Consider the following 14,635-nt stretch of genomic DNA (forward strand, 5'->3'; position numbering starts at 1 on the left):
TTAAATCATTTCAGTCAAGGAAATAGTTTACTAGGCTAGTAACGCTTAACTTAACTACTAAGTAAAAATAAAAAGAATAGGGAAAACTAAAAATAATAAATAGGAACCAATGAGAATAAAACAGAACAATAAACAAATAATAAATAGATACTGTGATATTACAGTTGAGTGGGAATTGGCCTATGCATATTTACAAACCAGGGTGTGTTTTCAGGGAATTGGTAGTGAGGCCTAATTAGTTTGAAAGCCTAACAGACAACAACGGTTGCTGTGTGTTCAAGCAAACAGTTCACAAAGCAAAGCAGAAGGGGGAAGAAAAACATTTTAATAGAATAATGTTTTAAACATCATTTTCTGAATTAGAAATCAATACCGTTTTGTACAACTGATTCATAATGTTGTGTTAATTAGCCATCACAGTGACTGATCAAATGGAGTGATGAACTACCAAGACGGTAGCAAAATACTTTCATGGACTCACAAGATGGCGAACCAAGAGACAGGCGTTGCTGCGTTGCCCTCTAAGTCCCACTCATACCTTTAAGCACCACCACGGCCGACAGGGGAGCGAACAGAACAAGCTACGTCCAAAACACAGCAGAACTAATGGAGGCTTAAGCAGGGCTATAGCTTTAGAAGCTGAGATAACAAAGGCTCGATTTCACACATTTAGAAGGAGTACGGGGACATAAAATAATAGTAGAAGAATGGAAAACACAGATAAAAACAGATATTCTGGGAGTTTTTTCTTATCAGTCTCTTTAGTTCTCTGTGTCTTTGTTCCCTGCCATGGCTGGTGCCAGCATGCAAAAATTAAAGCAGCTGGGGATGATGTCTTAGATATGACCATAAAAAGTAAAAATATGGAAAAGTATCCATCTGTCCAAAATAGTGGGTGGCAAGTATCATGAAGAAATATAAGAAAAAAACACTTTATTAACAATGTTAATAAGTGTTGCCTTTCTTTTACCCCCTCATTTTCCTTGATTTTTCACTCTTCTCTGTTTCTCACTCTGGGCGGTACCTGATTAAATTGTCACACCACAGATGTCCTCAAACCACATAGATTTTCAGAAAGAAAGAAAAAGAAAGAAAGGAAGAGCAAAAAGATTATGTGAAAGACAGATGCTTGCGTCTGTTAGTGTTTGCCGGTGACTGTCGCTTGTGCTTGTGTAGGCTGATTGTGAGAATGTGTCTAAAAAAGGGAGGATGCTGACAGAGAAAGACAAACATAATTCAGCAGAGATTTATTTAGTTTCCTTGACCACAAACCTAAAAACAATTGTCTTATTAGAGAACCATTACGTTTTGCTTAGAGAGGGGACACGATCAGAAGCTGCAGCAGAGACAAAAGATGCGTTGACTTATAGTAGCTTTTAGTGCATACTAGCTAGATGTCATAAAAAAACAAAAAAAAAACATGTATTTGAGTTTCTTCCAATTCATGATATAAGCTTTTGCTAGTTGTGGAGGACATTTGAAAAATCTGTGGAAGAAATTGGTTTGGTGTCTCACTTAATGATGTTGTTTTTCCCGACATTGTCCCAAACTTAGCTGGTGTAGTATAATTTGAAATATTTGGCAAGTAGTAAAAGAAAAAAAAAGTATTTGGGCATTGTAAAGGAACTGTTGAGAACATCCTACTGATACTGTTAAAAAACAACAGATCTAAACCACAAAAGTCAGACAGTCAGATGACAGCCTTGTTTAGTTGTCTTGCCAGAAATCTTTTGTGCTTTGGAAATAGTTATATCTTATTTGTTGCTGGTCTCCTTGGAAGACTGGAAAGGTCCTTATAAATAAAATGCATTATCATTATTGATAATTAAAAACATTTTCAGAAATTCACCTTCCGCATTAGAATAACAAGTATGTAAGAGTATTGGATGTTCATATGTATCAAGGACGAACAATCTCAGTGGAAAACAAAAAAACAAAACACAGAAACCTTATTCAACAATATGAATTGTGTTTGTGATAAACATATAGCATATTTTGCATTCTGACACTGTACCGCTCATAACATCCTGTGGGTTTTGGCATCTCAGCAACTTTCATCCAAATTAGGTGCAACTGTTGTTGTAATGTATATTATTTATTCAACCCAAATATGAGTAATTCCAGAGTTTAGTGTAATATTGTAATTTCTTGCTGCTGTTTTTGACAGCTTTGTTGTTGGGCCAATTGATTTGAAAAATATACTTTGGCCAAGATAAGAAGCAGTTTAGCTCTCAGTGCTGGCTGATGTTAGAGAAAGTCTTTCCAGGAAGCCAACATACCCACTGTGAGCCAGAAAGATTTACTGATTTATTTAGTCTTAACAGCTGCTCCTCAGCCTTCCCTGTGCGTGTGTGTGTGTGTGTGTGTGGATGGAAAGCAGGACAAACACTGTTGTTTATCTTGTCAATGCCCCTGGGCGGTGAGTCAGTGCTTTTAATGTAGTTTAATCATATCTACCTAATTCTCCTCAAACGCTTCAAATAATCTGCCATTATGCAGGCCCACATGCACACAATACATTGTAAAAAGGTAAACATATGTGTTTTTCTGTCTACATTATGTTTGGATGACCCTTTTTATGTAAAGCTTATCAGTGCATGCAAAGATAAATGCATATAGTGTCATTCATACATACATAAACATATCTGAACTTCTTCTAGATATGGTTCTTAGACACATTCTTAGCTGTGGCAAAAATAGAAAAAAATACATATTTTCTGTGGATTCCATAAATACAAAAATGTAGCTTGAGAGCAGCCAATAGCCTGGATAAGGAACCTAAAATAGCCTTAAATGACCTTAAATAGAGCCCACCTATGTTGAATTTAACCTGAGTAAAAACGCAGCTGTTCTGTGAAGGTCTCTGAGGTTTGTTGACGAAACAGCATCATGAAGGGAGAGGAGTACACCAGACAAGTCAGAGATAAAGATGGGGAGATGTTGAAAGCACAGTTCTATGCCAAAGTTTGAATATCTCCCAGAGCACTTTGATCTGTCATTCGATGGAAAAAAGTATGACACAGCTGCAAACCTATCAGGACATGGTAACCTAACCTAACCGAATCGGTAAAGGCAGATATACCGTTAATCTGAGAAGCAGAAAAAAGCCCAAAGTTACTCAGGAGAAGCTGGAGAGAGTTGTATTAGTCTTGACAAACCTGGCCCTTTGTGGAAGAATATCAATACGATTGACGTTGTAGGAAGATGCCGAGTTTGCCACAACAAACTATATCTACACATCCTTCTGAAATCACCATGACCTCTTCTAAAGTGCTGATGGTGGCAGCACAACGCTGTGCAGATGTTTTTCTTTATCAAGGACTGGCACGCTGGATAAATTCGGAAAATCTATTAATGTCTGCGAAAAGTTTGAAACTGGGGCGACTGTTCTTCCAATATGTCTACCCTAAAAATCAAATGTGTCACATAAAGTAAGATTTAAGTGTTTTTTTCTCATTTTCTGAATCTGTCACTTTACAAATTTGAAAAAAAAAATTGTTTGATAATACTACTCTGTCCACTTAAACACAATTATTTGTGAAGTGTGTATACACAATATTTAATAAATACACTTTATATGATTATGAACAACCTTTGATGGTAGTACAGATATTTTAAATTCATTCCTTTTTAATATTTCATCTCGAAACGTATTTATTTAAACCTGCAGGCTCTCTCTTACCATTAAACAGTAATCTGACCAGAAGTCTTATCAGAAAGATAGAAAAGCCTGGTCAAGGTATCTCGTCCACAGTGTTTCCCTCTGGACAGAGGAGGTGTGCTAATGTAATAGGAAAGTGGTTTCAAAGAGAGAGAAAAAGATAAGGTGAGAGGCCTGTGGAGAAAATCCACATGTATATATCGAAAAGTATGTTTCCCAGGTGTGACGGTCAGCTAAAAAGTGTCGGTTCAAATTGGGGTGAGTTGAAGCAAACCCTCCCCACCTTATGAGGTAGCGACTTACAGTAGGTTTATGTACCATAAGATGTAAGTGGAAGATGGGATCACGGATCGAGTGTGACAAGGAAATGAGTTTGGCGATGAAAAAAAGAGTTGTGCAACTTTATGATCCTCAAATGATGATCTGATCTCTATAAAGATGTGAATCAGCGGACTCTACTGCCGATAAAATGCTGAGGATGCCACACAATGACTTTGATTGTATTTGACGTTCTGAATTAATTTGGACAGCCATCCATCATGATGATCTCGACACAGAGCTCTGTCATATGGTGTTGCGGTTTTTTTTATTAATCAAATGCATTTTCTGCCTTTGATTCTGTTATCCCTGCTGTATCCTAGCTATATTTACATGCACAAAATTTCACGATCCGATTTAAATGTATTGGGATTTAAAAAACAAAAAGTAATCTGATCGTACTGTTTATATGGGAGCACAATCAATCAGATCATATTGCGTGTTTAAATACATCTGGCTTTAATCAGAATAGAACCCCTCTGACATGCGCAATTATCAAATTTCCAAAAAGAGAGAAAAAAAACCAGAAGAATAATTTCCGTCTTTGCTAAACAACAAAAAATAGCAAACAAAGCAGTATTATGTGAGTTCCTTTGTCTTCCGAGCACCTGGCTGGACTTGCACCAGCTTCTAATTACTGTTGAAATGTTACTGAGCAAATAACGATTTTGAGCTCTTCTAATGTTTCGAATAGAAAGGTTGTATCGGGAGCCCTGACGGTTTTGCTTCCCGACGTATTTCCGCCACTCAACAACGCGGAAATACATCACATTTACATCAGGCGCACTCGGGTCAGTTTGCCACATTGGGAACAACTTGACCCTGACCAGCGTTTACATTTATACAGATCAGATTATCAATCGACATAAACCACCTAACTCATTCAGATTACAATTTCATTCTGATTGAGCTTAATCCGATCATAATATTCCGTATGGCTAGTTTACATGACGCGTTTTTATTCCAACCAGCCCTTTATTCCGATTACTTTTTTCCATGTAAACGTAGTTACAGACATGTCATCTTGCTGAATAAAGTTCTATGACATGAATGACAATATTATTAGTAGGGGAAAAAGTTTAAATATAAAATAACACTGTTTTTAGTTTGTAGTACACTTATCTGGATGTGTGTTTTTTTTTTTTTGGTATTTTCATCAGATAAATTATTTTCCTATGGATTTTCTTTCTCTTATTGTTCTGCTTTATCATCTGTTTCCATCAGGGAGAAACCTTTAAACATATCCAGGACATAGTGGTGTCTCTGCTGCGGATAATCAACCGAACAGTGATCACGATGGGCCGAGAGCACGCCCTGATTGTAAGTACATACTATCATTCCTTCACATTCAGATCCAGGGTTCCTACACAGGATTGGATACGGTGGAAAAGCATAACATTTAATCAAAGTATTTACCAAGTCTGAATAAGCATCAAAAAAAGGAACGTTGACTGAAAAACATTGAATTTCCAGAATCAAGTTTCTACCCATGCCATCCATCCATTCATCCATCAGTTTTATGCTGCATATTTGCATGCTGCATGACTTTATAGATAACTTTGTAGTCATAGTTAAAAAAAAAAATTCTAAACATGAATAAGAGCTTGAGAAATGTGAGTCTGGAAAATTAAAAAGTATTTTAACTGCGAAGGAATCCTGTAGATCATTTATTATAGACTGGCGTCATATAAATCTATAAAGGATCTTAAGCTCTTTTGTTATTTTGTCTTCATCATTCCATCTGTTATTGAAGGTTGACCTGAGGAAACCTCCACTTCTCTATTAATGGTACAACATTCTGTGTCAATCTGAAACACAAAGCATGGCCACAACAGCATCATTTGTTCAAAATACACGTTTTATTGGACATACAAGTGGAAGATCAGAGGAAAGGGCTTTGTTGGAGCTCAGCACTGTTAATGGACAGATTATAAAAATGGTATGACGGGGCATTCTGGATATAGATTGAATAATTAGTAAGTGTGCTGTCATCCAGGATTCTAACTGGGGGCAACTTGTCGGCCACAGGATGCTGAAGTAGGCTTTTGTAAGATTAGTGGTTCTGTCCTCGATGGCAAGGGAGCAAGCGTTGTACAAATAATGTGTCTAAGCGAATAAAAAACAAAACTATTTGTACATTCACGGAAGAGAATAGAACAAAGCAGAGCTGTCACAGATTTAGCTTTTAATACTTTATGCATGTCTTCAAATTTAAATTGTGATTTCATTGTAATTTTGCCAAGTGTAGAGTAATTTTAAACAACAGGTCTATTTGGTTGAAAAAGACCCAAACAACCTTCAATAATAACACGGAAAATTTTAACACCTAACCACTTTTCGTACATTTTGAAAAACATTGCAGTGCTTAAACAGAGAATCATTTTGTGCATTTTGTCTCATTCAAGAAAAAAAAAATTCAGGCCTCAACTTTTAGTTTCGCTCATAATCTTAAATCTAAGGTACTTTATTGGCCCCGATTTCATAAATAATGACACAGTTCTCTATTATTAATGCTGGCTAGGTTTTAAAAGCAAAGTGATAGATGGCTTGGATCGCAAGTGGAATAAATGTGGACTTTATGCATGCATATGTAGGGGAAGGTATGTCGTGTAATTCAGTTGGTTTATTGAAGTTGTAAGTCAGTGGTCATGAATCCTCTTTGTGGAAGTATTTGTATGCGCAATGTGTGAAACTCCTGGGGAAGGAAAATTGAGCCCACAGAACAAATTTCAATTTTGGATGAAAAATAAAAGAGAGAATCAATCACTCTGTCAGCAAGTGTTGACAGCTTTGTTTTTAATTATCTGACACAGACTTGTCAGTCTTTCTTTCACTGCCTATCCAATTGTCTCTCAATGTATTCTTAGTTCAATCTCCATTATGCTGTTTATCCATTGAGCAAGCGCTCCTGTTTCCAGATGGGTCATCAGCTCGTATTCCCCGGCGTGTCTGTAGTTATTTTGTAATGCTACATTCACATTTCAGCTGCCTATGCCTCCAAATGAATATTCCATGTGGTTAAATTCCTTGGATTTACATCAAGTCTTTTGCTTATTGCTGTGACAGCCTAGAGTTTGGTCCGTTTATTTAGTTGGCTTCTGAAGCTATTTGATGTCAGAAGTCTCAGTTCTTTCTCATTTATCCTCTTCAGCTTTGGTTTAAAAAAATAGCATCCTTACTCTAGTTGTAAGTTAGTTGAGAAATGATCCCATGGAGTCTTTTTTCCTGCTGCAAAAGAAGGGATCATCTTCCAAGGCTGAGGGAAAATCTCTGTGGCTATTATAATATACTTTCCTTCCCATCTCCGATTTTCGTCTTCACGGCTACCGTTATATTCTCTCGGGCCTTTAGGATGAGCAGCTGTGGAAATAAAATCCATTTACATGGAAAACGTTGGAGAGAAAATTTGGGTTTCGATCTGATAAAACTTGGGCTCTTTGCACATCCATATGAAAAAAGTTGCTTTCCTCCACAACAGAACATTTTTGCTTCACGTGAAATATAATCAAGTGCCTTATGCACCTGCTGGCCAAAAAAAAAGGTGTTTTTGATTTCCGTGACGTTTAGAGCCACCAGAAACACTTCTTTCTCAGTTTCTTCACGCGTGCCTTGGTACTGGGGCGGTTGGAGGACAAGGGGACCGGCGTGGGCTTGGTCTGAGTAGGGGCAGGCACATCGTATTCACCCTCGAGGGCTTCAATCACCCCTTGGAAGCGTCCCTCCTGCTGTCGGAAATCATGCTCCACACTGGAGAGGGGAGGCAGAGAGCGAGTGAAAAAAAGGAAGGAGGGAAAAAAAGAGATAAAGTAGGATTACGCTTTGAGGTTGGGTTTCTGTATAATCAAGTAGCACATATTTCTGAGGAAATGATATTGCAGTTAAACTGTGGAAAAAGAAAAAAAAAACAATGTGCAATGAAAGATGTTAGGAGAAGTACTAAAGGTAAGCAAAACAGTCTCTGTGATTTAAACAGATTGTCATAAAACGCAGACAACGCACTGAAGAGGGTTGCAGCATGCGTTTGAAATGATACTGCGCTTTCAACTTAGGATGTATGCACCTTCAGCACACACCCATGCTTTCAAGCAGGCCTCAACTCAGCACTCATTTCACGTCCGGAGTATTCTTCTCCACTTCATGCACCAGTACATCACAGACTGGTGAGATGAGAGTGGGAGGAGAATGAAAAGAGGAACTGGAAAAGAGAAGAGAGGGACATTTGCACAATGGAGGAGCTTAAGGAAGGAGTAAGGGAGGAACTTCCTTACTCTTCAGAAATGTTCAAAGCAAGACCCTCTTGGCTTTCTTTTTCTATGCTCTCATCCCCCTTCCCCTCTCTCTCTCTCTCTCTCTCTCTCTCTCTCTCTGAAGTGTCCACCGCTGCAGGTCATAATGTAGTAGTCTATGAGCTTCTCGCTCCATTCTGGTAACGTTATTTGTGTGTTTGTATGTGGGCGGGTGTGTGCTGAGCCGGATTAAAGGGGTGGAGCTGAATGGGGCCTGGCATCTGGAGTTAATGAGGCACATGATGAGGCAAGGAGAGCAGACACAACTAAGCATCCTTCCCTCCTGCTGTATCCCAAACGCCACAACAGAAATACTCACTGAGGAACACAAAGTAGAAAGGCACAGATGTGCTGCTCTGTTAAACAACACGTACAGCACGTCCCGCAATAAAGTAACGAGGAAGAGTGAAGGTGTTGGACGTTTGAAACATGCGATGCTGAGTAAATAAAACAAGAGCCTGCTGCAGGATAAACGAGGGGGGGAAATAAATTGAGGAGGATGAGTGCTAACAGAGATATTGACAAAGTAAAAGATTACCTGTCTGGGCTCCCTGAGAAGAAAAAGATCAGTTACTGTGCACTTAAGAGGGGAATCATTTTGTAGAAGAGCAAGTTAAAGCTCTACCGGCCATAGAGGAAGAGGGATGTCTTCATAAAGAAATGATAGCGACAGGATTTAAAATCCAGACTACATAAACACAAGGATACAGCTCCCAGAGGAAACTATACAACATGCAATACATGAAGATAACTTTTTTTTTTTTTACCAACATTTATTCTTAGCTATCTAAACTGTCTTGGGATGGATTTTTTTTTTCTTTGACATATCTCCTTTTATGCCTTACTGTGTCTCCAAAGCTGTTCGAAATGTCAACTCAATCTCTACATCTGATTGAGTAAATTGTTTTATTTTTTATTTTGCGCAAAACTCATCCCATTCTGCCCCGGAAGTCCAGTACTGAAGCTGGACAGTAAATGAGAAGAAACTGACCATCCTGCATTTGTAGCAAAAGAACTGACAGGCCATGCTAACGATAACATTAGCACCTTAGGTTGTTACCATCATTTGACCCTGAGAACAAAAACTATTTAGATATCTGAACTGAGAAAGGGACGTTTTTCATTGCAAGAGGAACATTTCTTAAAATATATATTTTAAACCTTAATTATTACTTTTGATTGATCCTCGAAAAACTGCATGTATGGTATATATGCATTTTTTTATTGCTAATTGTTGAGTTTGTTATGCCCAGAGAACTATTTGGCATTTTTTAATGCCATTAAATCAGTCTTTTAAAACAACTTTAATACCCGAATTACACATCAATAAACATCGTAACGTTGACAGGTTTCAGCGTTTGACATTTTTTATTCACATTTAGTAGGGGTAAGTGTTACATAAGCTGTTTTGCGACTTCCTCTAACTACATAAATAAGTCATTTTTAATGAAACATGGATGTGAGGCCTCAAGAATGACCCCACATATCCAAGTTTAAGACTCTTATTTTGAAGTAAGACAAGTAGATGAGTTGTGCTTTCCTGTGACAGCTCATTGTTCGGGCAGTAAATGTTAGTTTTAATTACTGCTACTTTGTTAACTGTCTGCAAACAAGGTAGAACATTTATGAACTGCAAGTCTCCATAACTACTTTTTAACGTGGCTAGCTATAATTACTTGAGATCATGACGTATGGCTCCGGTTAATGTTTTTTTTTTTAAATCATGCAAACATTTTTACATTATAATATATATATATGTTTTTGCTGCAAGGTGTAAGTTGCACTGTGTTATTGTAAACAGCAAATATTTAATACTTTGCATTGGTGGATATGATGCAGAATTTATGTTTCCCCAGTAATTCATTGCCTGAGAAGAAGGTGACGGTAAATATTTGATTCGTAGGTTTGCAGAAGAGCTTGTATATATTTCATGCATGTTTACGATGTTTAAGCTACGGTGGAAAAAAAAACAGGAGTTAGCAACATTTTTTTCACATCATGGATATTCATTAGAATTGACAGCAGTAAAATATCTTCTTTCAGCCAGCCCATGTGAGACCCCCGTTTTTCCAATGCAAATCATGTAGATGGATGTGTCTTTCCTGCACATAAATTATTCTGTGCTTGTAGGTGAAATTTGCTATCCTTTCCTTTTCATCCTGAATTCCTGAGTTTTAAGAAAGCTCTTACTGGTTTTAAGAAAAGCTTTTACTGTCTTCTCAAACAAATCACATCTCACTTTGTTTGAGTGAAAAAAATCTGAAAATATATTTGTCAGTACTTGAAACAAACCTATGTAATTTAATAATAACACCTACCAAAGGAGAATAATAATTGCGTATACAGCAGCATGTCTCTCTCAAAGTTATGAATATTTTTCCAATCAAAAGATTGGCCCATATATATGTTTGCATTGTATCCAACTAGAGGGACTTTTTGTTGAGTTGATCAACATTTCTATAATTTAAATATGCACGTGTCCAACAGAAGTGGAGCAGAAAAAAATAACATTTAGCAGAGAATAAAGACACAGTATAGTTTTTGGAGACACAGAACATATTGTAAAATGTGAAACTTTTTTTTTCAAGAACTCAACTCTTTAATCTAATATAGCTTTCTTTGTTCTCCACGTAGTGGAATATTTAAGTGGGTTCAATCAGCTGAGCAGATCTGACATCCACCCAGTTATTGTCCTGTGGTTTTAGAGTAATTCATTTTTTTATTTATGTTTTTAAGTGGCCACTTTTTGTGTTCAGTGCATTTAGGTGCTTCTTAAAAGCCCTTTTTCTCTTACATTGTTCTGTAGTTTCATTATATTTATTACCATTTCACTGTCTTTCAAAAAGCCCTTGGGGATGGGATTAATTTTGCATACAAAAGCTTTTTCTGTCTTTTCCATTTAAGTAAAATGTTGTGTAATTTAAAGTGCAGCCACGTCCTAATTTATTTTCAAAAGATTGTGGTTACTGTTTGTCAAGCTGAAAGTTTTGCGACCTGGCTCAGAAAAAAAACAGAACAAAATTGCACTCTAAACTTTTACATTTGACAGAAAAACACAAAGTGGATCTCACTGGAACTATTTATATGTGTTAGTCCCTTGTATTCATTTCTCTACATGTATCGTCATGTTTTAGGTAAAGTTTCACTGTGGTGAAGTGGGCTATGCCTGTGTCTTTGATGAAAGGGACCCATGTTCAAATTCTATCTACGTCAGGAAAGGTGCCCAGTGTAAAAACTCTGCCAAGTCTATGTGCAAGTAGTAATAACTTGCTGTGGTGACCCATGAAAAATGGAGCAGCTGAAAGGACACACTCAGTTTATGTTTAGGGTCAAGACTAGGTAATTTGAAAACTCTTAAAGATTCACCATGTTCTATGTAATGTAGCGTGTAATTCTAACCATATATCCATATGTAGGCATGAGTGTTGATTAGTCTGGATAACTATGTGGCATATGTTATTATATAACTCTCCTTACCCCTTGATGCTAATCCTGATTTACTTGGAAAATAATTCTGCTGCTGCTTCAGACAATAGGGAGTGAAGAAAAGGATGAAGAGACAAAGGAAATCAGCTGTGATGAAGATATAAAGAAAAGAGGTGCATGAATGTATAGAAAAAAAGCTGTGCTGCCTTGAAGTAAATGGCTAACAAAGTTAAAGAGAAGCAACCTTGTTTAGAAACATCTCTTTGTCCGCAGGGTTAGACACACAGAGCTACTGTAATTTATAAGTCTTATGGGAAATCCTGGCCTGCAAGGAAGATGTTCTTTTGATAGTAAACTAGATGCATTTGTCTCTAGCTTGCTGTAGGTCTCTAAATATTTAGTTTTTTTTCTTTGTCTTTATTATGAAGCCACAAACGACAATCCGTATTTCTGTCTTATACGTGCATCTCATGGCTTAATGTGGGGCACTGATGACAAAGATGCTGCAAGCACAGGGTGAACAGATGGAATAATATCCATAATTGAAATATGTGAATGAAATAGAAGATCAGACGTAAGGGATGAAAGGATTAAAATACAGCAGATGTAAAAGAGCAGCTTTACAAATTGCATCGAACTGTTCTATTATTTATTTGGGTAAGTTTCATATTAGATGACTGTAGCTGGAAAGATGCATCTTCTATGTCACTAAATATTTGCCTCGCTTGAATAATACATCTTTAAATGTAAATAACCTTTGTGGATAAAGCAACACCCTCCTATATAGAGTTTGCATTTTAAGTATTACTTTAGTAATCTGTTTTCTTATAAATAAAAATGTAGGAGTAATTAGTCATATAAGTGCAAAGAAACGATGGAGCGAGGTTGAGTACCAACGAGCTAAAAAGCTAAAAAACAATAACAAACGATAAAACAAACAAACAAAAGTCCAGGTAGTTTTAAGTTGTCTTTCCTTTGGATATGATATACATTCAGCTCATTGTTTCATTTTGTTACCTGTAGATGATGCAGGCTGTCTTCTGGCAGGTCGGACAGTTGTTTATGTCTTGGCCTGTTCGGTATGAGCTGCGACTGCAGATGGGACAAATGTTGACACTCATAAATGTTAACACTCATAAACACAGAAAAAGAACCATGAAGCATGTTGTGTTTCACAACGGTAAATGCGTGTTTTGTTTTTCTACATTGTTTTTAAGCAATTAATCTTTAAGATTTTTAGATATGGATTTTAATATATTGCTTTATATTTGTTGCTGTGTCTAAAAACTTTTTTTTTTTTTTACGTGGGTTTAAACTGGACGAAATTAAAAGTATTTTGTGAACTGCAAAATATAAAACTGCATACTTCTTTACATGCAGCCAGTCACTGCATGTTGGCATTTTGGATAATTTTACTTTGTTTGTTTCACTACATTTCCCCATACTTCATAGTCACCTGACCATGTAGGGCCACAGGATGCTCAGTAAACAGTCTGAGTGCCTCAAAGTTGTCAGATAATTGTTAACCGAAATGATTAGAAAGAAGAGTCAAACCTTATGCTACTTTAGCCATTCCAAGCATCAAGAAGGTTTGTAGGTTTGTAGATGTAGGTTTGAGTGAAATATTCATCAGTGCAGACATAGTGTGTGCATGGTGTATCATAAAATAAAATAAATTTAGTAGCAGGTCTATCTATCTATCTATCTATCTATCTATCTATCTATCTATCTATCGATCTATCTGATCTATCGATCTATCTGATCTAATCTATCTATCTATTACCTTTCTGTCTGATCTATCTGAGAGAGAAATGAGCAACATACTGGAGGTCTGGTCAAGAAATGTTAACTTACAAATACAAAATCAAAGCTAAAAAAATATGTAAATATTGCACAGGCTCACCATGTTATCACATGTAAACAAGGACATAAAAGCATAGAGTGTAAGAATGTGTTAGGCTGATGATCACTGCCGTGTAATTAAAAGTCTTCGTTTTGCCGAGATGCTTTGGTTGGCCTTTGGCTGAACTGATTAGATGAAAGACTAACTGATTTATGTTGATAAAATTGACATTTTAATTACAGTTATGTGAGGACAAACGGCATCATTCTTCTCCTATCCAACTAACCTCTTATCAGAGGCAACAGCACTGAAGACAAGTATTGGCTGTAGGAAAGAAAATAGTACACGAAGCAGAACACTGCTGCAACCTTTAAGCTCCACTGAAGCTTTTATCACAGCAGTCCACTTGGAGCCCTGTCACTGCTGGTGCTGCTACAGACCCTCCAACACGGGTGGTTCTGCTTGGTCTTTCATGTCTATCTGTCTCTCATTTCTGCTCTTTGTATCTCACTGACTCTCATCTTTCTGTCTCTCAGTCTGTCTGCTAATGTCAGACATAACTAAACACCCTCACACCCACAGGCACACCCTAAAGAATGGATTCAGGATATTAGACAGGGCACGGCAGCTTAAACACTAGGTTTAGGAGTCTTATTGTGCAGCTTAATCATTAATTGCAGGGTAATCTTGTAGGGATTAGTCTTGAGACAAAACCATCTGTTAACCAGAAGGACATGTAATAAAAATGGGCTAAACACACGTAAAGGTGAAGATGTAGCCTTTTAAGAAACTGATGATTGGCAGAGAAGATGGGACGGGCACAAATTTAGATTTCTGTGGAATAAGGATTAGTCAAAATACAGGCATTTATTTAAATTTCCCTTAATGCAACTTTGCAAACTTCTTATTTTTCAAATTACTGTGCTATTAGTGCACTATGCAGATGACACACAAATGTACATAGCCGTATAACTATGACATTTACTTAATAGCACATAATTCAGTATATGAGTGTCAACAGAATTTATAAAATATTATCTTATGATAAATTGTTATCCTACTCTATGGTTTTTAGATGCATATATTGTTCATATGTGAACA

At 37.0% G+C, this 14,635-nt stretch overlaps 2 protein-coding genes across 2 annotated transcripts in view; one reads left to right on the forward strand and one right to left on the reverse strand.

Moving 5' to 3' along the window:
* LOC105932638 (dedicator of cytokinesis protein 2) overlaps window positions 1-14,635 on the forward strand; it is a 127,888-nt gene that overhangs the window by 53,426 nt on the left and 59,827 nt on the right. The window contains exon 26 of the mRNA XM_036127187.1: window positions 5,204-5,299. Within this exon, the coding sequence (XP_035983080.1) occupies window positions 5,204-5,299 (96 nt within the window). The remainder of the gene's footprint in view (window positions 1-5,203; window positions 5,300-14,635) is intronic.
* The window catches only part of LOC105932699 (protein INSYN2B), a 28,977-nt gene continuing 20,158 nt past the window's right edge, over window positions 5,817-14,635 (reverse strand). The window contains exons 3-4 of the mRNA XM_012871948.3: window positions 12,709-12,783; window positions 5,817-7,726 (exon numbers count right to left, since the gene is read on the reverse strand). Of these exons, the coding sequence (XP_012727402.2) occupies window positions 7,543-7,726; window positions 12,709-12,783 (259 nt within the window). The 3' untranslated portion in view covers window positions 5,817-7,542. The remainder of the gene's footprint in view (window positions 7,727-12,708; window positions 12,784-14,635) is intronic.

Source organism: Fundulus heteroclitus, chromosome 23, assembly GCF_011125445.2.
Source record: "Fundulus heteroclitus isolate FHET01 chromosome 23, MU-UCD_Fhet_4.1, whole genome shotgun sequence".
In the NCBI taxonomy this organism is placed as follows: domain Eukaryota; kingdom Metazoa; phylum Chordata; class Actinopteri; order Cyprinodontiformes; family Fundulidae; genus Fundulus; species Fundulus heteroclitus.